The sequence below is a fragment of the Calliopsis andreniformis genome, chromosome 2 (genome assembly GCF_051401765.1).
Source record: "Calliopsis andreniformis isolate RMS-2024a chromosome 2, iyCalAndr_principal, whole genome shotgun sequence".
NCBI lineage: Eukaryota > Metazoa > Arthropoda > Insecta > Hymenoptera > Andrenidae > Calliopsis > Calliopsis andreniformis.
In genome coordinates this window covers 15359208-15382362 of record NC_135063.1, presented here as the reverse complement: position 1 = coordinate 15382362, position 23155 = coordinate 15359208, and the positions used below count along the sequence as shown (strand labels likewise).

General features: G+C 36.1%; 2 protein-coding genes and 2 non-coding genes across 4 annotated transcripts in view; all 4 read left to right on the top strand.

Annotated features, from left to right (window-relative positions):
* The first annotated feature begins 3563 nt into the window (after positions 1-3563).
* Trnas-gcu (transfer RNA serine (anticodon GCU)) lies at positions 3564-3645 on the top strand. Its single transcript has one exon. It is a non-coding gene; the product is annotated as a tRNA-Ser (tRNA).
* Positions 3646-6333: 2688 nt separating this feature from the next.
* On the top strand, positions 6334-6415 carry Trnas-aga (transfer RNA serine (anticodon AGA)). The gene has a single exon. It is a non-coding gene; the product is annotated as a tRNA-Ser (tRNA).
* A 2495-nt stretch (positions 6416-8910) lies between these two features.
* Positions 8911-13702, top strand: LOC143188382 (sodium-independent sulfate anion transporter). The gene is made up of 8 exons (XM_076392591.1): positions 8911-8944; positions 9959-10176; positions 10779-10916; positions 11322-11600; positions 11700-12009; positions 12198-12500; positions 12885-13119; positions 13212-13702. Exons 1-8 carry the CDS (start codon positions 8911-8913, stop codon positions 13477-13479), a joined length of 1785 nt encoding a protein of 594 aa, XP_076248706.1. The 3' UTR covers positions 13480-13702.
* A 5059-nt stretch (positions 13703-18761) lies between these two features.
* Positions 18762-23155, top strand: part of LOC143186348 (uncharacterized) — a 42832-nt gene continuing 38438 nt past the window's right edge. Inside the window, exon 1 of the mRNA XM_076389980.1 lies at positions 18762-19033. The gene's annotated coding sequence lies outside the window, so the exon portion shown is untranslated. The remainder of the gene's footprint in view (positions 19034-23155) is intronic.

Sequence of the window (23155 nt, the reverse complement as noted above, 5' to 3'; positions counted from 1 at the left end):
TCTTAGAACTTTTCGAATTTCCTCTATAGGAGGTGGATGATTTATTAATTTTTTGGCGTGGATGGGGCTCACGCGCTTGGGGGCTCGGACTAGGAAAGGGGAAACAGTGGAACATAGTTCTTGGATATAGAAACGGGGAAACTGAAACAGGGATATACTAGGTTAGGCATTAGATCGGTCGAAAATTTATTTTATTAGGTTAATTTAAGACAGTATGTATTGGGAAGTTGTGTTTTTATAATATTTAATTAATAGAAAATAATTTAGGTTTTTTAATAGTGGTTAAGTAAAAGTATCGAAGAAATAAGCTGAGAAGTTTGAGAAATTTGCATTCGTTAAGACAAATACGTACTACGTCTATTATTCGGAATTGTTGGTTCTAATGATTTCAAAATTGTTATCGAGGGATCGAAATTAATCGGAGAATGCTTCTTGTTTAGAATGGCGAAGATGCATACTCGTATTTCTTAAACTGAAATCAGATTACTAAATACATTGTGCCTGGAAGCATTCTCGAGTGTCATTAACGTGTTCTGTAACTTTTTATTCCCGTACAAGTGCATGTACCGTTTAATGGGGCAATTCAATTAAGAAGAAGTCATTAAAAGCAAGGATTTAGTAAATTGGTAAAACATCTGTGACTCCTTCGACGAGTTGGTAAGTCTTCGTAGTTCTAGAATACATTCCAATGAAATTAAACTAGGTCTGTACGCTAAGTCGCTTTTGTAGCGGTGCCCATCTTTACTACGCAGTTCCTTACCCACTTATTCGAGGTTTTTTATTTTTAAAACCTGTTTCCTCGGAGAAAAAAGTATCTCTATACCTATACGAACTCTATACATATAATATGCATGAGTTCTAATATTCTTTCAAGTCAATTATTATTACGATGAAAATCGAATACAGTATTTCTATATGTATTTCCACTCTTTGATAAACATCGCATGACACGTGACAAGTGATAATTTAATACAATTTTACAGTCATGATTCATTTGCTGCATTTTGAAAGAGCTAATGTAAATATTTCTATTCTTTCGGTAAAATTGTTATCTTTAGATGAATCGATGAAAGTTGCAGGTAACCTTAAAAAATCTGCCAGGATTTGCTAAGATTTAAAATATTATCAAGTTGTAAAGCATTAGTGTCTTAAGTAAGATGTGAAATACGAATATATGAACGTATATGAGGAGGCAACAGAAAAAGTCACATTTGTGGGATGCAGGTGTCATGAACATTCTAGAATTTTCTATCAACAAACGTGCGATTTTTTGAAAATTCCTTAACTAAGATATCATTAATTACTGTTTACCAGTTAAAACGTTGCATAATATGGTCGGTAGTCGCGAATGGATCGTTAATGATAAGCTCTGTAGCCTTCTTTGCTAGCCAAAGATCTTTCGTACGTGTCTACCATGCTATCTTGCATTTCGTTTCCGTTCTCTTACATCACTGGCGCATATTTGCCACAAATGGAATTCATGTGAATTCATATCTATTGTTAGAAGAATCGAACTGGAGAATAGTACTACTGTAAAACCACGTCGTAAATCGGAGCAACGAACGGACAGTCATTTACGATTTTACTCACTTTGTCGAGCAATTCGATTCGCAGGGAATGAACATCCGGTTGCATTACGCGTGGGACGTTTCAAGAGGAAAATTTCGTTTCCCAGAAATACCCAAGTATTGTGATTTCAACCTAATAGTTGCGAAAGGATCAAGAAAATCTAGTGGAGGAAAGGAAGGTCTGATATTCCCCAGTGACGATAACTTAAAGCATGAAAATTATGTTTCTTGGTAAATTCGCGATTAGTGGAATTATCCTAAAGTTCATGTAACAAGTGGCTACTATGCACCTAAAAATATTAATACAATTTCTACAGAAAACTTTGTCTGCCTTTACCAATAAGTTTATTGATATAAAAATTATTTATACAGAAGGTTAAATCATTTTTGTCATTATCTGTGATTTTTTTCCAGCAGCCGTGAATTCGTTTCCGGTGAATTATGTAATGTATCATCAACCTTATTTGATCGTCCAGATCTCGGTTTACCTAACAGAGTGAGCTCAGTTCGTCTAAATTTTATAAGTGATTGTTTTACGATAATTTCACGTGACGAATATCTTCAAACCATTTCTTAATTAGAGTGTCATTGAAACGAACGACTAATTTTGAAGCATATCAATTGTGTGAGGGTGAAAGACGTGTTTTGTAGTGACGTATAGAAAGACATTTTCCTAAAATAATCTACTTAGGCTTTAACATGCTATTAATTGAAACAATAAAATTTTCCCTTCTTATATCCTCGAGGAGTACGTCAGTTAACTTACATACCAGAATCGATTAAACTAGACTTCGATTATCTTCGAACCATAAATCTTGCATTCTAGAATGTTATCTCTTTCGTTCATTAATCTCCTAAATGGAAGGACGAGATCAACTGATTGCAGAAAAGGAAAAAATAATTCCATGCACATATTCTGCATAATTTACTCACGATCAGTCACGAATGCGTTTGCAGCTTGCAACAATGGAATTTAGTCACATTACATGATTATTTAGTACCCTTTTCTACAACTCTACCATCACAAGGTGTCTTACAGCAGTTTTTTGTAATTGTAGAAAAATGTTATAGGTGATACAGGGAAAGATAGAGATTTTTGCGTAAGGTGAGGTGAAAAAAGAATAATGCTCCAAGGCTGTTTAGAAAGCGCTCTGTTAGTACGTGAAGTTCATGGAAATGAAGTGCGTTGGCTCAAGAGGTAAGCACGTGATCGAAGGAATTCTGAATTTCTCGGCCGATACGTTCTGCGTAAGCTAGATGCATGTGACTCCCCGTTATCTGCATTGTCTTCGAGCGACAGTCATTGCATTCCTTATAGATTCTCGTAAAATGCATCGATATGTAAATCCATGACTTTTTTAACATGGTCACACGTTTTATTCCCTTTCTCTCCGTCGTTTTTGAATTGCTAATTAAATTATGTAACACGCCATCTATGCACAACTGCATCCCCATGTTTTCTGCTCTGCATCGATGTTACAAAATAGTGTCTTTATAGTATAAAGTATCTTGGTCTTTAATTTATTAAACGTAACGATTGCATAAGAAAATTTATAGTTTACTAAATACGCATTTTATTATGTCTTGAAATTTTATTGAAATTATTACATCACTGTCAATGAAAATATTCAAAGTAAATATCAAGCGTCCCGTTCTGACAGCCACAGTGGCACGTCATTTTAAATTCTGTCGGATGAGGAGTATTCCTTATATAATTAAAAGACTATACGTCCAATTCGTGGAATGCTACAACCAATCCTGGCTAGAGCAGTTATTCGATAGCTTCGATTATTCCTGTTCAGTGAGTCGGAACGATTGAATCATTTGAGGTGTTTCGAACAAATATTACTGCTTGTATTATATAACTTTGGAGATATTTGGACAGTCGAGGGTAAGATCGATATTAAAATATGTAATATAAAGAATATATTGATTTCATTTCTCCTTATAAATAACCCTACAAAAATGGATCGAATAGAGAAGGGGTTCTCACGCGACGAGGTGGCCGAGTGGTTAAGGCGTTGGACTGCTAATCCAATGTGCTCTGCACGCGTGGGTTCGAATCCCATCCTCGTCGGAATTCGCTTTTTGTTGCTTTTCGAAGATGCCACACTTGGGACAAATGTGTGTAATTTGGACTGTGAATAAAAAACATTGTAAATATGAGTAAGCTAATTTATATCTGTTTGAAGAAGTTAAGTTATTGTTAGCAAAAGAGAATTAAATAAATTATGATTTACTAAATTTGTTTAAAATGTACATTTACGATCTTCATGTCACATCTGATGGTAACTAAAAGTGCAGTCATAGTATTATTTTTTATTGGTATGTTACATGAATATAAGAATTTAGAGCTTAAATAAATACAAAATACCACCCTTCCCATAGCTAATGTGAGGTTATGAGTAAATGTTGATACAGTTAATATTTTGTAACATTAATTCCCACTTCCATCTGTGAATGAATTTTGATGCACTAGATTTGTATAGTAGTAAATAATTAATATTTGTCTATGGAGTATTAAAGCGTTTTCGTATAAGTATAGCTTATATACATTGATCAATTCTGTTGCACAATCGATTACATAAGTTTGGAATGTGCTTTGCGTATAATCATTATTTTTTAATGGAGATATCCCAGATCGTTTTTATTATAATTACTACAGAAGTTCGAACAAAATTCTGAAATTTTCAACACAGAAGCAAGATGAAGAACCAGAGAACTAGAGACTCATTATACGTATCTAATTATTAGCAAGGATATCTCACATTCTTCATTACGTTTCTAATCAATGGAATCGAAAGAATCGACTGAATCTGTGAATATTCATTTAGATTTTCTTGTCGTCATAATGTATTCATGGTATTGACTATCGCGTATTAGCGAAATTACGTATTATGTGAACCACGATCTACTTGTTTCATAGAGCATAACATCAAGAGTTCGCGAAAATATATTAACTAATAAAAGTTAATTATTTAATTAATATGACATGCTTTCAGCTATTTCAAATGGTAATTCATAAATTTAGATGATAGGTGATGCGTATAAATGAATTAATAAGATCTTTTCAGTATGAGGCGGATTGTTTTCGTAGCGTGTCAGTCACCTACGTACAATGTCATATATGTATTCGAATGAGTAATAATTATGCATGTATGTACATGTATACGAGTGGATATGTACAAGTAAGTCACATGACAAGAGTATTGACGTTAGTAACACTCCTGTTACTTGGAACGATAGCACTATACATGTAAATATAATGAAATCACTATTTTCCCTCACTTGTAGGATAGAATGGCATACTTTCACTTTATTTGCACTACACTTTTGTCAGAGACTTCTTTGAAAATAAAAATTTCATCGAACTACGTCACCATTGTCCTTATGTAAAAAATTACATACGTCATGTCACAGGTTAGAATTCCTTTCGAGGAAGGCAACTTATTATTGACAATTTTTTAAAAAATTTCATACAAACAAGAGAGAAACCTTGTCACACTCACATTATTTTCGTCATATCTATGTAAAAATTGAGTATATAAAAATACGTTCAGAATCTTGTAACATGCTTGATATCGATAAAGTGACGCACGTGATGCACGTTTATTTGCTTCTACTACAGATTATATTTGAGACAAGGACACTGTATTCCCGTATCTGCTTCTTACAAAGTTTCCTGACACAGTTATTTTACTAATTACTAAGAGGAAAAAGATATCAAATTGATCAGCGCTATTAAATCGATAAGCAGGAAAATCATTTACTGTAGCCCCCTGTCGACGTCAAATCTGTTTCAATATTCACTAACGCGTAACGTGTTTAAAATAGTTATCGATTATCGTTAATCGAAGCCGTTTCCGTTCTTCCCTACCAATAATAAAAAATTCTTATTATTTTTATTAATTATAATAGATGTCAAGTGACTAAGACATTAAGTTATTAAGAGATATAAGAAATTTTTATTATATTTAAGTTGTAGATAAAAGCTATAATAAAATAATCGAAGTAATCTACCTTTTTACTTGATTATTATCAATATTGATTAAATAGAAGCTGAAAGAGTACAAATAATATTACACAATTTTAGCACGAATATATTACTACAATAATATGATCATCAGTGTCTGATGGGACGCATCATCATAGAATAGACGAAACGATTCTATTACATGTAATGTCCAAGGCATTGTGCACACGTTTCCACGTGATAACATTGCACTACAATCATGCTCGGTGATCACGTTCTGCCTTATCGACATTGCTAGGTCTCTCGAATCGCGCTTTTGTGTTGAAATACGTAATGCTTTTATACTCAGCGTATATGTAAGTACGTAGAGCGTAGTTGCTGCCTTGAATCAGTATTCGATTATGCAAAAATGTTTTACGAGAGAGGAAGCATTGGAGAGACAACACCATTATTGAGTAAGTTTTATACCCAAAATTTCAGTCTGTCCACGATATCAATCTTTTACTACTGCCGTAACTCATTTCTGCATATTTTGCATATTTCCATTAGCGATTGTATCTTGTTTTCTGAGTGCTGCGCTTTTATAGATGTCTCGATCATTATGTATTATTATTCGTATTGTTTTAGTTTAGGTTTACATAGAAATATTTAATGAATTATTAAAATTAATAGTTGTAAATAAATGTAATATTAAGAAAATATTGTGACAATACATCTTTAATTTTCAATTTTAATATTCTTTTTTGAGTATTCGACTCGGTATATCTACATTGTCAGCAAGTTGAACTCGTAGCAGTCGTGGCCGAGTGGTTAAGGCGTCTGACTAGAAATCAGATTCCCTCTGGGAGCGTAGGTTCGAGTCCTACCGACTGCGATGTGATGAGTGGATTTTTTTTTTAATTTTTAATGTATTATTTTCATGGAATAGCTAAATTATTTTTTTTTTGACATAGTTAAATGACTGATATAAATATAAATATAAATATGTATGGAAATATGAATTGTACATTTCTCTGTGGTAGAACATTGAAATGAAATCAATGATTTTATACGTGAGAAAAATGCATGATGGTAATTTGTTGCTTAGAACTCCTCCTTGCAATGTATGAGCAAATTTGTTAGTTATACTATTGCGATAACGCACGAAACTTCCGTGCCAAACAATCAATGTAAAGATAACAAATCACAAACACGTTATATCTGGCTATTTTCATCGACTGCTTCGTTCTATTCGAAACCATAATTGTTTCAACAGCGATTCGTACGGTTCACTTCAATTATGTCCGTTTATCTTCATTATATTCGAAATTATGATGTCTGTAACATATACATACATGCATATTAATTTTATTAGCATAGAGATCAATGAACTCTCTCATGACAGCTTATTATCATAGCAAAATGATTGAGATAGAGCAAATTTATTAAAAGAGTTTTAAGTGTATTCATAAAAATATGAATTTACATAAAGTGACAATTATTTAATGGAAACAATTGTAAAATAATTTTTGAATCTGTTTAGATAAATATAATTGTCTAATTACGGGTCATTTATTAACGTTACTCATCATTGTATTATTCACTATTGTCACAATTCTACGAGTGTTTAATTTTAACTGTTTTATTGCTTGTCTTAAAGTATTTATTACGATGCTACTTTACGCGGAGATAAATGGTAATTATACCTATTTATTAAATACTCCAAAATATAGACAGTAGTGTACACGGCATAATATAAGCACGTATGGTACATATTTGTTCTGTGATTCCAAGTATTGCACAGTTGTAACTAAACAAACTCGCAGTTTGTAGCATTACATTCATGACAATCATATCGTGCGATCATATCTCTTTTTTTTTAGGGGTAATTGACAATGAAAAATTAATGAACCTTCATAGTATAAAATACAACTCTATTGACGCGTGCTATTATTATAATTAAATACTGTCACGTCAGTTTATTTAACTAAATTGATTGCTTATTTTTGAGAAAAAAATTTAATCGATCACTAGCTACTATTAGATCCCCTTTCCTTACACATTTATTCTGAAAATAATTGATTTAAATGTTACTCACATTTCGGGAGGAATTCGCGTCCGATTTGGATTTCACTGTGACATTAAATCTCTAATTTAACTGTGAATGCAATACGACCATCGACGCTGTTTCTATTTTCGTTTTGCAACGCAGGAGGAAATTATCGAGCATCGCCCCGCGAAATCCTTGCACGCTATTAAATTACACGCTTAAACACGCGATCGAAATGAATGCTGGGAGATTTCTCGAATTTAAACAAGCCCTACTGCTGTGATTAATCATGTGATCCGTTATCAAGGAATTAACGGATGATAAAAGACATTTTACGAAGATCAGACGGTCTTGGCGAATAAAGAAATTTTCTCTAGGCAGTGTCAATACACCACAGATTCGAACGATCGTTATCTCCAGAAGGCGGTAATCGCAAGTCAAACGTATTATCGCTATATGATTGTACATTTGAGAGCTCATTCCTCTTGTGTCTCGGACAACGTGTTTTTAATTGCAACCGTGCCTCGTTGAGCCTGTCAGTGCAGTCGAGAAGCTGTGGACGAAAACTGTGTGGGGCTATCTGTGAAAACTAATGATTCCTTTTTTCGCGTGCATTATCTCTGTGCCTGGTGATTTCAACTATAAATAATTCGGGACAGGTGTTGGGGTAGTAGTGCCACTTTGACGCAGAATAGGAGAAGTATTCATTATAATTATGATGCTGTGTAAGTAGAACTCAGGATCTGAAATATATAGATATAATTTTATAATTCATAATAAACTTGTTGGTACATTATAGTGTGAATTATGTAATATTTCTACTCTGTCTCCATTGCATTAATTACACGGTGGCCTAAAAAAATGGTCAATAAAAAGTCAGCAGTAGCAGCAACTTTTACGTTGCACGTATTCTTGATTTGCGAGCGAGCAGGGTTGGTTTACGAGACACTAACATTTTACCTCCTGTTTAACCGAAGGAAATGATGTCTACTCCTCTGTAATATTACATTATTAAAGTAATTTTGTGGAATACACTGTCATCAGTGGATAATTAACGATTTAAAGGTCGCTATCAGTGGACATATTGCGATGTCCTCAGTTTCTGAGGTATTATTTCAATTCTCTCCATTTTTCATACGATTCTTGCTCGTCAAGACTCAGAATCTTGTTCCATTCGTCTCAAAGACGAGATCGTCGATGCGAGGACTTCGTTTTCCATCGTTAAGGACCGTGAGATATTGATTCGATTCGGTGTAATTAGAATCAGATACGTCAGTTAGTTAACGAAGTGTTACTTCTTGGAACCAATACGCAGTTTCGTTGTGAAGTAGTTAGCAAGGATGTCTGGAATAGCGTATTCCCCTGTGGCTGCAAGTAAGAGCGATGCAACTTTACGAATGTGTAAATTATTTATTTTCAGTTGATCTCATGATTTTTCGTTGATATTTATCTTTGTAGTTATCTTTGATAGAATCTTTGATACAGAACATATTTTTTTTAAATGAATTATTTCTAGAGCTCTACTATTTTAATTTCTAACAAATCATCAGTGTTCTTCGCGTTAGATCTACCACTTGTCACTCTATTAGATACAATATGGATATGGAATTCCTAGTGATTAGGTGATTGATTTTGTCAGATAATTGGATTACTTTTATCGCGACGAAGAAGAGTTGATTGAGTATCACATCATGAATTATGAATTGCACTGAAATATAATCATCTCTGTCATCTGTTGATGGTCCTTGAAATATTTGGAATTAACGTCATAATTCATATTTCAGTTTAAATTTCATTTTTCAATATTTAAGATATTTAAAATTAATTTACGAAAACTTTAAAAATGTATTTGCAAATCGATTATTGCTTTTTCTGTTTGTTTCTCGGTGCTAATATTTTTCAGCAAACAGTATATCATTTTGCGATCTCCAATTATGTGTCTAGTTAGTCAATAATTGTTAACAGAATAATGCGCGCATTATTTTCACAGTTGAATTAACGCGCTACGCTGTCGAATTATCCGCTAATGTATGTGTCTATCACGGTTTAACAGAGAACAATGTTTGACCATGTGTCGTTGTTTATCCGACACGAATGCTGAATTACCAGAAACGTGGAGTTTGTACAGACTGTCGCACAATCCACTACGGACTTAATTAGTTGTTAATTAGGAAAAAACTGGCTGCTTTCTTGGAGCGTCTCTGTATCTACTAAAATGCTATTATTATCCCTGTGGAATATTTTCTCACATTTTAAAGGCAACCTCTGCGATTTCTATCGAAGATTCATTTTTAAAATTTAATTTCAATTTGTCATGTCTGAAATAATTAGCTGTTGCTGGTGATTGCTAAGCAAGTAGGAGATTAGTTGAGAACTAATTAATTTTCTGTAATATAAACTCTTCCACCTGGTGGATTGCAGGGAGAAACGTGGCTCCGAGGTTTGATTTAAAGCAGCTCCTGCTGCGAAGGATACCTGTCCTGGCATGGCTGCCTCTCTACAGTTGGTCGAAACTTCTTCAAGATACTCTAGCAGGATTGACAGTTGGTTTGACTGCTATACCGCAGGGCATAGCTTACGCGATCGTGGCTGGACTTCCTGCTCAGGTATAGATCCATTCGACATTGTTCGAACTTCTCATTTCGATATTTTATAATTCTATATTCCATTGAAACAGTCCTCTGTTACCTTCGACAGTTTTGACCAACCTCAGAGAGGTTCAAACAAATACAGTTTCTTAAATGAAATACAATTCCTCTGTCAATCTTCTTCCTATAAAAAAGTACAGAAAAATCAGAGATAAAAGAAAACAAAGCATCAGGATTCAAACAATTTACCAAAGCGAGCCATCTGCTAAAAGTGAATGTTTTTTTTCAATTGAAATATTTGTTGACCAAGCACAATGAATTCTATTCAGAAAAACAGATAGATCGTTTTTAAATAAAAAAAAAAAAAAAAATATACACTGCCACAAATCGTGACAGCGTTGTCGATAAATTTATATTTGGAGTAAAACGAGGACGAAGGGATATAGAGTAGAGAATAACGAGAAAAAGGGAGGTAAAAGAGCGGACAGTCGATTTACGTTTCAAATCGGGTTTCTGTTAAATCCTCGATGGCCGATGAATTGATAAGAATAAGTTAGTTACATTGAATCGACAATAGATGGTAAGCCGATTCTCGTTAGGTGAACTTTTGAAAACTTCAGTACGGCCTCTACAGCAGCTTCATGGGATGCTTCGTCTACTTGGTGTTTGGCAGCTGCAAAGATGTCACGGTGGGCCCCACGGCAATAATGGCTTTATTGTCGCAACAGCATGTTATGAGACTCGGGGAGGACATAGCCGTAAGTGCACCTACAACTTTACCCCTTCTTTTTGCGCCACCCCTTTGCCACTTTGCCTCGAAATTCCAGAACTCTGTTATCTTAGGGGATAGCGACAGAGCGCCAGTGTAGGATAAAATGCCTTGTAAAATTAGTTTTCTTGAAAGATAAGAGAATAATGAATTTCAGTCGAAATTGAATCAGTTAAATATTATATAAAAGAAACTACAATTTTTTACAGTAAATGAATAATTCCTTCAAGAATAAGAAATATTTGAAAATTACCAAGTTAGGAATTTTTGCAACTCTTCTAGGATAAGATTACCTATAAACACATTCATAAGTGAATTAACGAATCCACGTTGTGAAATAAATGTAATTGTTCAGGTTTATAATGAGTAATAATCGCAACTGTTCTTCCTCCAGGTCTTCATCTGCTTCTTATCAGGTTGCATTATACTGCTCATGGGACTCCTCCACTTGGGGTTTCTCGTAGAATTCGTTAGTATGCCAGTGATCTCTGGATTCAGCAACGCGGCTGCAATAATAATTGGAACATCTCAGTTGGGCACGCTCCTCGGTCTGAACGGGAGAAGCGATTCTTTTATCGATGCCATTTCTAAAGTCGTCAAGAATATCAATTACATCACCCCTTGGGATACATTACTTGGAGTCTCTTCTATGATTGTATTAGTCTGTCTTAAGGTACACCATTCACAGGGGAAATTCTTCTTTAAATTCCCTTCTCTAGTTTCATTTTCTCATTACGTTAAATAAATCGACTGTTTAAATATTCCAAAATAGAAATTGCCAGGCAAGAAAAACGGGACAGCGTTTCAGAAATTCTTGTGGGTGGTATCGCTCGCCAGGAACGCTGTGGTAGTCATCGTTGGAATAATACTAAGCTATTCACTCTCTTCTTATGGTATTAAACCATTCAAAATTACGGGGAATATCACGGAAGGCTTACCATACCTTAGTCCACCGCCGTTCTCCATTGTAAGCAGAAACCACACGTACGACTTCATGGAGTTAATTAGTGATCTCGGAAGCACCACCTTTTCGGTACCAATGATCGCCATCTTGGAGAGCATCGCCATTGCCAAGGCTTTTGGTGAGTTCTTCGAAATTATTTAGTAAAATTCAAATAGTATACATACAATTCTATGCACCTTTTATCTTTTATGCACTTCCTATGCAAGTAACACAAACATAGTAGGGACCAAAGTGAATCCAGATCTAGCAAGATCTAATATTCCCCTTTTGTATCAATCGACCAGTGTTTTACATCCTTTTTTGCAGCCAAAGGAAAAACAGTGGACGCCAATCAAGAAATGTTAGCTCTGGGACTGTGCAACATTTTCGGTAGTTTCGTTCGATCGATGCCAGCCACAGGAAGCTTTACAAGGACCGCTGTAAACAACGCCTCGGGTGTAAAAACGCCGATGGGCGGTGTTATTACTGGATGTTTGGTGCTTTTAGCGTGCGGTCTTCTGACCTCGACTTTTGAGTTCATCCCGAAGGCAACGCTCGCCGCAGTGATTATAGTTGCTATGTACTACATGTTCGACCTCCGCATATTCAGCGTCTTGTGGAGAACAAAGAGTAAGATCTGACATACTCTTATCAATGCACTTCTGATTCTTCCACTGTGATAATGTGTTTTGACGAACGTACAGAAGAAGACATACTACTTCGAATTTTTTTTAGAAAATATAGGCCTACTTATCTTATCCTTACTTTTAAAGTTATTTTAGATTATTTTCTTCTGTACCAAGAATTAATCGTGCAATATTAATTTCTAGTTTCTTTTTATGAAATGACTTAAATATGTTGGAAGCTACTTGAAAAGATCATAATACCCCTAATTGCACCATAAAGTTTTCGCTAGCAGTATGTGCAGTCCACTTACCATGACAAAATCCCATTTCGCTGACGATTCATTGCTCGTCACGGTCCCACTAATTCGGTATTTGTCTCTATTCGTAGAGATCGATTTGATACCTTTGACAGTGACTTTGCTGAGCTGCCTGGTAATCGGCCCGGAATACGGCATGATTGCTGGAATCGCGGTAAATCTAATTCTCCTGCTCTATTTCGCTGCCAGGCCCGGATTATTGATCGAGGAACGTGTTGTCGATGGACTGACGATTCTGTTTGTGTCGCCGAAACAATCGCTGAGCTACCCAGCCGCGGAGTATCTTCGGGAACGAGTGATGTCCTGGTGAGTCTAAGCCTTTCTCCTCGCCCCTGTTATAATTGGATCATAAATCGAACAGACGTTCATTTTATTTATTGGACGTTATTGTTTCTCAGGTGCGACGGGAGGTCAGAGGCGATCCCCGTGGTGGTGGAAGGTCGTCACGTGCTTAGAATCGACGCGACAGTCGCCAAGAATCTCGCCCTCCTGCTGGTGGACCTGGAGGCAAGGAACCAGAAGCTGGTCTTCTGGAATTGGTACGAAGAGGCCAGGCGAACTCTCATAAGTTATGATGCGTCCCTGGCGATGTCCTTCAGGACCTCCGGCAGCATAGCTCAAATATTTTCCGGTAGAAGCGCCTCAATCCACGTTCCGCGTGAGTGAAATCCTCAGTCTAATGAACTGCGCGGAACACTTTCCTTGGAATGCGCCCGAGCGTGTCCAATGAGCGTATCGCTCTTTCACCGAATTTCACGCTTAATGAAACCTCGTTCCGAACGCGGGAAATATTTTTAATATTCAGTCTTGAATAATAGACCGTTTGGTGTGAATGTGTTCTTCAAGCGTCGCGTCTTCGATTTTTATAGCAAATAATAAATTTGAGTGATAAGTAGACAGTGGGTTTTTATGTAGTTTCATATTTTCAGAAACAATTTACTTCGTTTTTAAATACTATACTCCATAGCAAAATCAAAAGATTAGTAATTTTGGGTTAAGAAATTGTCAATTTTTGACCTGTTGTAACTTTGCGAAAAAAAATCGCAGGAAGGTGAGCTTTGTCTCATTTTAAAGAACAAACCTTTTACTTTCACGTCCCTGAATTGAACTTGTTCGAAAAAAATCCTCCACTTCATGACACGCCAAGAGAGAGAGGGTGATTTCTCCCCGAATGTTTTTCAAATTCGTACGACTCTCAGGGACTTGATAAATTTTTTTTGCGACATCTATTGAGTGAATATCAAAGCTGGAACCCTCCCCTTTCGAATGAGACCTTAGCGAGTGCTCTCCGATTTTTTTTCGCTGAGTTATCGCGCTCTGAATGAAAAGTGAGCTTTCAGCCTTCGAATCGCGCGGTGATTCAGAGGCCGAAAAAGTAGCCAATTCTTGAGCTGCTGTAATTTTGTGAAAAAAAATCGTAAGAAGGTGAGCCTGGTCTCATTTTAAAGGCCAAACCTTCTACTTTTACGTCCCTGAGTTGAACTTGTCCGAAAAAAATTCTCCACTCCACGACACACCGAGAGAGAGAGGGTGGTTTTTCCCCGAAAGTTTCCCGACTTTAGGCGACTCTCAGGAACTTGATGAATTTTTTTCGCGACATCTTTTGATGGGATATCAAAGCCGGAACCCTCCCCTTTGGAATGAGACCTTAGTGAGTGTTCTGCGATTTTTTTTCGCTGAGTTATCGCGCTCTGAATGAAAAATGAGCTTGCACCCTTGGAATCGCGCGGTGATCCAGAGCCCGAAAAAGTAGCTTATATTTGAGCTGCTGTAACTTCGTGAAAAAAAATCGCAGGGAGGTGAGCCTGGTCTCATTTTAAAGGTCAAACTTTCTACTTTATCATCCCTGAACTGAACTTGTCCGAAAAAAATTTTCCACGCCATGACATACCGAGAGAGAGAGCGTAGTTTTTCCCCGCAACTTCTTCAAATTCAGATCACTCTCACAAACTTGAAAAATTTTTTTCGGAACTAATTTTGCAGTAAATTTCATATATAAAGCCTCTCCTTTCGAATGAGACCTTAACAAATGATCTACGATTTTTTTCGCCGAGTCATTGTACTTTGATTGAAATGATAGCCAAAGTACGGTTTGGATGAAGTGGTGATTCCGAGTGTGGCGGCTCACTTTTCACTCAGAGCGCGATATCTCGACGAAAAAAAATCGCAGAACACTCGCTAAGGTCTCATTCAAAAGGAGAGGGTTCCAGCTTTGATATCCCATCAAAAGATGTCGTGAAAAAAATTCATCAAGTTCCTGAGAGTCGTCTAAAGTCGGGAAACTTTCGGGGAAAAACCACCCTCTCTCTCTCGGCGTGTCGTGGAGTGAAGAATTTTTTTCGGACAAGTTCAACTCAGGAACGTAAAAGTAGAAGGTTTGTCCTTTAAAATGAGACCAGGCTCACCTTCTTGCGATTTTTTTTCACAAAATTACAGCAGCTCAAAGATTGGCTACTTTTTCGGATTCTGGATCGATGGGCGATTCCAAGGCTGAAAGCTCACTTTTCATTGAGAGCGCGATAACTCAGCGAAAAAAAATCGCAGAGCACTCGCTAAGGTCTCATTCGAAAGGGGAGGGTTTCAGCTTTGATATCCACTCAATAGATGTCGCGAAAAAAATTCATCAAGACCCTGAGTGCCGACTGAAGTTGGAGAACATTCGGGGAGAAATCACCTTCTCTCTCTGGGCATATCATGAAGTGGAGGATATTTTTCGAACAAGTTTAATTCAGGGACGTGAAAGTAGACGCTTTACGCTTTAAGATGAGACTAGGCTCACCTCCCTGCAATTTTTTGTCACAAAATTACAGGAGCTCAAATATCGACAATTTTTTGGCCAAAAATCAGCGATCTCTTAATTTTATTACGAGGTGTATAATATAATATTTTGTATAATTTTTTATATTATAATGATTTCATAATTTTTCACACATTTCAAGTTATTATAAATGCATAAAAATCCACCTTCTAGTAGTAAAGCAAACTATGCTTTATTATTTGTCACCTTAGTTAGCTCTTTTCTCATTTTTAGTTTGATAAAACCCTTTGCCGCAAAAGCTACTTGTATTATTTCTGAATGGAATTGAAAGCTTGTAAGATCTGAGAAGGAATGTTAACTATTAGTTAGTGCATTAGTTACTTTCGCGTATGTCAACAATTAACAATTGCAAATTCATTTGCATTCAACTATATCTTATCATACGTGTTATCCAAAGTCGGAAACGGTATTATCATATTGAAGGATCGTTCCTTTCGAGTAGTATTCTATTTGTGTTCATTAACTAATTTTTCAATAAAAGTTATCAGGAAAACAACTTTACTCGTTCAATATTGTAAGCTTCCTAATTGCAAGGCAACTAATTTCTGCAGATATCTTTAATACTGCAGCAATATCTCCTGCCGTGCATCATTTTCAATTAACGCTGACGTATTGTCATTAATCTTGATTAATCTTTCGTTTCCGTTTCTTTCTCTTCCAAAACTGTTATCACCATTTCCAACTTTCTTAAGCTATTCTGGTGTAGTGGATCCATTAATCACCTCTCTGTTATATACAACAGACCATAATTTTTCTTATTATTTGCATTCCTCCTGTTTTCATAAACCATCGATCTGTTTGCACTTTCCTTGGGCCATAACTTCTCCAATCTCCGATTATAAAAATTCCTACTTCTCCATTTAATCCCTCGTACTATCTCCTTTATGTAGTTTCAGCAAGTCACATCGTGGCTTGTTGAATCTCTCTTATCAAACATGACAGCATAAAAAGTAATCTCTATTATAAAGCTCCGTCTCTCAATCAGAGACCTCAAACTTTCATCCTCGAAGACACTCGTTCTTGAAATCAAATCTAAACGAATAAACAAAGTACACTCGAGCCTCGCATTTTATCGTTCCATTTGATGTACCAATTTATACGTGACTTCTAACAGAAAAATAAATCGAATCGGTCAATAAAGTGAACGAGCTCTTAGAGTCTCTTATAGTTTACTTGACTTGGTTTCAGAGTCCTCGCCGCAGAAACATAAAGTTAGCAGTTTCGTTTGCATCTGTAAACTACAGTTCCCAGGTAGCCCCGCATTTTTATTTCTATATTTTATTCTTCCGCTACTAACGACAAGTAAAGGCAGGCTTTGCATCAGCAACACGAATGTTCAATACCGCAAATGCAAACTGACGATTGCTATTGAAAGGATTGAAGGATCTCGATTCGCTTCGCCAATAATAACGCTTGTGTAACCGCGCGATGCCAATTGCCGGAAATATCGCGTCCGGAAAATGAAACTTTATTTTCCTGTTTCCACGAGCGACTATCAGGAAATTTTCATGGTGTCTACATGATTCCGATCGAAAATTGCTGGCATTTACGCATGATTCCACTATCACGTATGCGCATACAAAATGACTCTTGCGAGAGTACCGAGTCCTAACAGAATCGAATCGCGATATCTATGTAATTTGATTTTTTATTTCGACGTCGAAAGGTACCCTCATTCAAATACTGATGACGCTCAAGTGCTGCTGAAAAGGTAGATTTGCGAGCACTCTTATCACTTTTATCGATTTCAATTAACAGTGTACTGTACGGTGTATTTTAGAACGAATAATATCGTGTTATTATACAGGGTGGTAAAAAAAGAGAGGATCTTGTAAGTAAGAAAAAAGAGTATATAGGTTTTGTACGTCCTGGACACTTTTCTCTATTGCCCTATATTTTCTATAGTCGTCACTGTTGTTTGAATTATTAAATACGAATTTCTGGGAACAGGATTAAAAAATATTTGGAAAGAAGACCTAAATATACTACGCAAAAAGAGAAGGCAGGATTCCAAGTTAAATCCTCTGTTTATGGTACCTCACTGAAACATTATCACCCTGCATAATCCACTTAAACACTCGAAATGTGTACGTTCCTAAGAAATGATAATATTTGTTCAGTGTAAGTAAGGTAATATTCGGTGGCGACGATGTATTTTCAACGCTATTACATTTGTGTAAGACTTTTACGAGAACATTCTACAATTATCATCGTAAATTTATTTCTGCAGTAGAATTTCCATCGTTTTTATTACTTGGTAGATAAGACCTTCAAATGACTAGCTAAATAATTGCCCGATGTACATTGTATATTATTGTGAACTATTAATTTATTGTCCTACAAATACCTGCTGCTTATCGCGTGTTGCGTTGCAGAAAGCTCGATAAGGCAAGGAAGGTATACAGATAAGTAGGTTCCATGTAAGTTAAACGACCTTCGAAGGCGTAGGTGATTTCAAACAATTGATTCAACCTAGAAAAATAAAAGAACTTACTTTTGAAACAAATATATCATTTGTACATGCACTTTTTCAAACGACTGAAAACAGAACAATGACTAGCTACAAAAGAAATTACAATAAATAACCCACATGAAATTCATCGCTTCGTCGAATAATACAAAAACATCAAAAATTTCTGAAACTCAGAAAAACAGCAGAAAAACATGAGAAAAACACTCCCATCATTCATCCCTAAAAGAGCAAACCCAAAATTCCGAATCCCCAACCCCAAATGGCGCAAAAATCCATACCTCCACAGCCGCGATTTCCCTTCTTCGAAACTTTCACAAAAGCTCCAACAAACTCTTCAAAACATGTTGAAAACACCTTCTGAAGGGAACCGTGAAGAAATCTCGAAGCACTCGTGCACCCCCGAATTAACATCCCAAAGAAATAAAAGGAAAAAAGGATAGGAATATTTGGTGCGCGCCAAAGCAATAACTTGAAGGGAGAGCAACGCGCGCCCTTTTTTAACGCGGCAGCGCGGCTGCGCGAGGATCAGGTGCCCGCGCTCCCGGCGGCGCGCGCAGCAGGGAGCCAACCAATGGGAGGGCCGGGTGGTAGAGGGTGCTCCGATCGATGCACTCGCCCCAGGAGCGTGCGCCAGTGGGCGAGCGTTTACAACGCGATAAGCGTCGCGGTGCCCAAACGACGTCGCTTCCGAGGACGTCCTGGCACCTCTGTATTCTGCTTCCTGGTGCATCCTCGCGCGCGTTCCCTCGCGTTCGCTCGCAGTGCCCCGCGACCGCTGGTGCAGTGACGATTTTCCCTCGCGGGGCTGTCGACGCGACTGCCATGAGACCATGAAGCAGACTACGTGCCGCGACGACTGTCAAGAAGATGCCGGTAGACCAATCGCGCAGAGGAAATGCGGCCCAGCTGGAGAGTGTTGCGTCCTAATCGTGAGTATCGTTCAGTTTTCTTCCTTTTTTTTAGAGAAATGGAATTATGGCGCGTGTCGAGTGTCTTGCTTTGGCCTCGGTTTGGTCACGCAGAGGTCAGTGACAGTTCAATTTCTGTCATGATTCAATGTCGAACGGAAGAGGAAATTAACCCTCTGGTTCCTACAGATGTTCAGGACTGAGGCCTGGGATTTTAGGAATTGATCGAGGAGTCGATTTTCTTTGTTTAACCTCTTTAGAGAGCTACTTCTTTTAAGACTAAATAGAATTGTATAAATATTTCGTATTTGTTTGAGATGTATTCGTATAAATCGGAGGCAGTAGGGAATTGTTTGGAGGATATTTAACCTCTCAATATTTTTATTTTATCTTCTCTGTAATTGTGCATAGATTCATGAAAAACTGAACGTATACATAGTCTTCTTTAAGAGGTTAAAGTAGTGTGTCTCGTTTTTCACATAACCTTGATTTCTGTTTGAATGTCGCGCTGCGCGTATTTTTGTCGAGGACTTTATCGCTGGTTGAGATTGATTTCCGCCTGGGATTTAATTAGTTTATGCGAGACTTCCGATTAAAATTAAGATTGGTACTTCCGGTTTGAGTGGAGATCGCCGGATGTGTCTTTGCGGAGGGAGGGTTGAATACATTTCTTGGGTTCGAAATCGATGGTGGTTGATTCGAGGTCACTCAGTCAGTGTGTGACAAAATCAGAATTTTGAGGTTATAGAAAAGCTTTAAAAATACTTTATTGTTATTTGTTTATTTTTATTTTATTTCTACCTAACTTATATTGATGTTAGTATCCAAATTAATATTTATCATACGTGTAAATTGTGCACTGACGTAAATATATGCATGTTAATATTAAACAAACGATATCGGTCATCAGGTGTTCATAATATTGAAATGCACCTTGCTTGTGTATCAATGCATATAATATATAATTTTGATATGCAGCTTGTGATAAAACATAGAAATTAATTTTAGAACAGAACTGAGCAAAAGTTGCATTGAAACAATAACTGTTGTATTATGTTCGGATAAAATTTGCAGAATAAATCATTAGAAGTTGCGCGAAATAATTAGTTTGCCATCGCGCAGTAGTTAAAACTTTTTCATCAAGATTACGTGCGGTGTGTTTAAATACTGATTTTTAATTATGTCGCAACAGAGGAAATCCTCTTAAATGCACGTTTGGTTGCGTTTAAATGAATGACAATAGCGTATTTGGGACAAAATTTCATTGAATCGAGGAATCCTACAGTTAGTGGCCTCGCGCATAATTATCGAGGGAATTGCCATACGCTTTCTAAACTTTTGCGAAACTTTCGCATCGTTTTCAGTTGTGTGTGCTTTGTTAAAAATATATACGGTTTGTCCATTGAGAAAAGTGTACTAAACTCTTTTACTTGCAGGAGCAATTTACTATGTTTACTTTTTTATTTAACAGTAGCCTTATTTGGTCCGAGCTGCTTTCGCCTTTTCGTTCCAGTCCACGTTCATTTGTTTGCTTTCGATTTAGTCGAGTCAGACACAGAACAGCAAAAACTCAGAGTCGCATGGTGATTCTGTTGTCAGATGGCAAAACCTGACATGTTACTTTTTTTCTAAACTGAGATGTGTACTCTTCCATGTGTATTTAGATAAGATCTATCAGTTTGTAAAAGATATCTGTGCATCAGGTAATTTAAGAAAAAAGAAAGATAGCAATTCATGATACCTGAGTTTGTCTAGTGATTCACATATTTTCGATTTATTTTTTCGCTTGTACCAGCAGTTATGGGACAGCCTATACTGTGTGTATCAATTATTGAAATTAATTTTGTCTTAGATTCTGTTGTTTCTGATAAAGTTCACACTCTTCGTAATAACTCATTTATGGGCTACAGTAATTTAAGGGAATAAATTTTCGCGTTAAAGCGTTAAAGCGTTAAAGCAAGTAACAAATATTGCACGAAGGTGAGTTGCGTGAACCACAGTTCCTGAGTTCCAGAACATTAAGGGCGACGCTCGAATAGGGCCATAAAATTTTCAAAAGCGCATAAAATATCCAATTTGCAATTCAGTTCGAAACTCATCTCGTAAAATTTCAACTTGGCGATATTCTAGTTTAATCCTTTTTAATTAGGTTTCGGCTTAATCTCTATTCTTCATTGTTACTTCAAGGAATGTCATCTACGCGGCGACTTTAAGGGTTTTGCAATTCTAATGCATCGATTAACATAGTACACTCCCTTTAATTGCATTTATTTTCCTTTCCAATATTCAGTTATTAGTAATAACTCTATTTTACTTATACATTGTATATTGTTCGTCAAAACGAGAAATCTTTATTGGTTTTTTTTATTTATTGAACAGTTGTTTTATTTAACGTGTCGTTTTTGTATGAAATTGGTTTTGCAATCAACTAGTAGACGTATTAAAATTTACTTCGTAAGCAATTACACGCTTCGTTACAGGGTTTATTGAAAAATAAATTTCTGAAACGAAGCTCACGAACGTTTTTCATTCCTTGTGCAATTAAATGAAAATTGGAATCTTTTTATAGTCTTTTTTCAAGGAGCTGCAACGTAGAAACTCTATCTAGTGTGCATACGTATCTATACACAGAAGTACACACAGTCATATCATTTGCAGTTTCTCTCGCAAATACATATTTCTCTATCGCGTTGCTTTGAGGCGCAACTTTGTGTAACATTCTCGTAGCTGAACCAGAAATAATTCCGATTTCGATGTAACGCGGCTGTTATGTGTGTTTCGTGCAGAAACTTTGCTCGCAAATCCCAATTGATTACCTACCGAGTTTCTACGGACTCGGTTTTATGCTTATTGCAAGGTATGCAAACACGCGTGTGCAATGACGCCGTGTACGATACTGTGTTATGTTATTCATGAAAGTGCGTCACTGTGTTCGAATGAATACAGAATGAACCGTAAAATTGGTGGTAGCATTCTGAGGAAGGTGATTCCTCCTTCAGAAGTAACACCGAGAACTGAGCTAGTAATAACTTATTCATATCGGGCCTCGATTTCAGGGGAATTAAGTTTCAAAATTCGTAGGATCACGTGCCTCCACTTATATGCGATATTCCGAGAAATAAAACTGATAATGTGGCGAATCTTTCTTCCTTATTTTATTTTCAAGGAAATTAGCTTAGATTTTAATCGTACTATCATTTGAAAATTTTCAATATTTACATATTTTGGATATTTTGAATATTTTGAATATTTTAGATATTTTAGATATTTTGGATATTTGGATATTTTAAATATTTGAATATTTGAATGTTTGAATATTTGAATATTTGAATATTTGAATATTTGAATATTTGAATATTTGAATATATGAATATTTGAATGTCTCGCTTCATGAAGAGCACATTTAGGTTACATGTTAATACCCAGAGATAAATACCTGATATCCTCTCTATTAATTTCAATTTCCACATTTCAATCCTGTGTTTCACTATAGGTACCATTAATTGGATTTTAGTATTAAGTAGAAATATATCGTCGGAACATTATTCTGTAATAATGCTTTATTAACAAACATTAAGACTTTAATCATCTTGCTGCACTATTGCAGTTATTAACATCGTAACATAATTCTCCACGGATTTTAATTGGAATAATTAATACGTAATGTTTAGTGCTAATTAGAATCTAGCTTTTGATAATGATTTTGTGCCCGTCTAGGTTAAATATTCTGACGAGTATGTAAATGTGAATGGTAAATTATGCATGGATTCGTACTATTATAAGAGACGAGATTAAATTCCATGTAGGACGAAAATGACAGGTCGAACCACGAATATTTCAATGAAAATAGTTGTCAATAACTCAGATATTAATGACGTAGTCACGCATATCTTCGCGGATGTCGATTCCATAAAATTGGAAAACGAATGCAAATATCAGTGTCATACAAGTGAACGAAAAAAAAATCTCATTTTAATAGGAATCCCTTAATCACAGAACCAAAATTATGGGCGGTTTTAATGGAATTATTAAACGATTTAATTATGAATTGCTTTTCATTAATTATAAGTATGTAGGTGCAAGAAATTTTAATTTATAATATTTCTTTTTTAATTTGTAGAAGGTATAGATTTTATAAGAAAG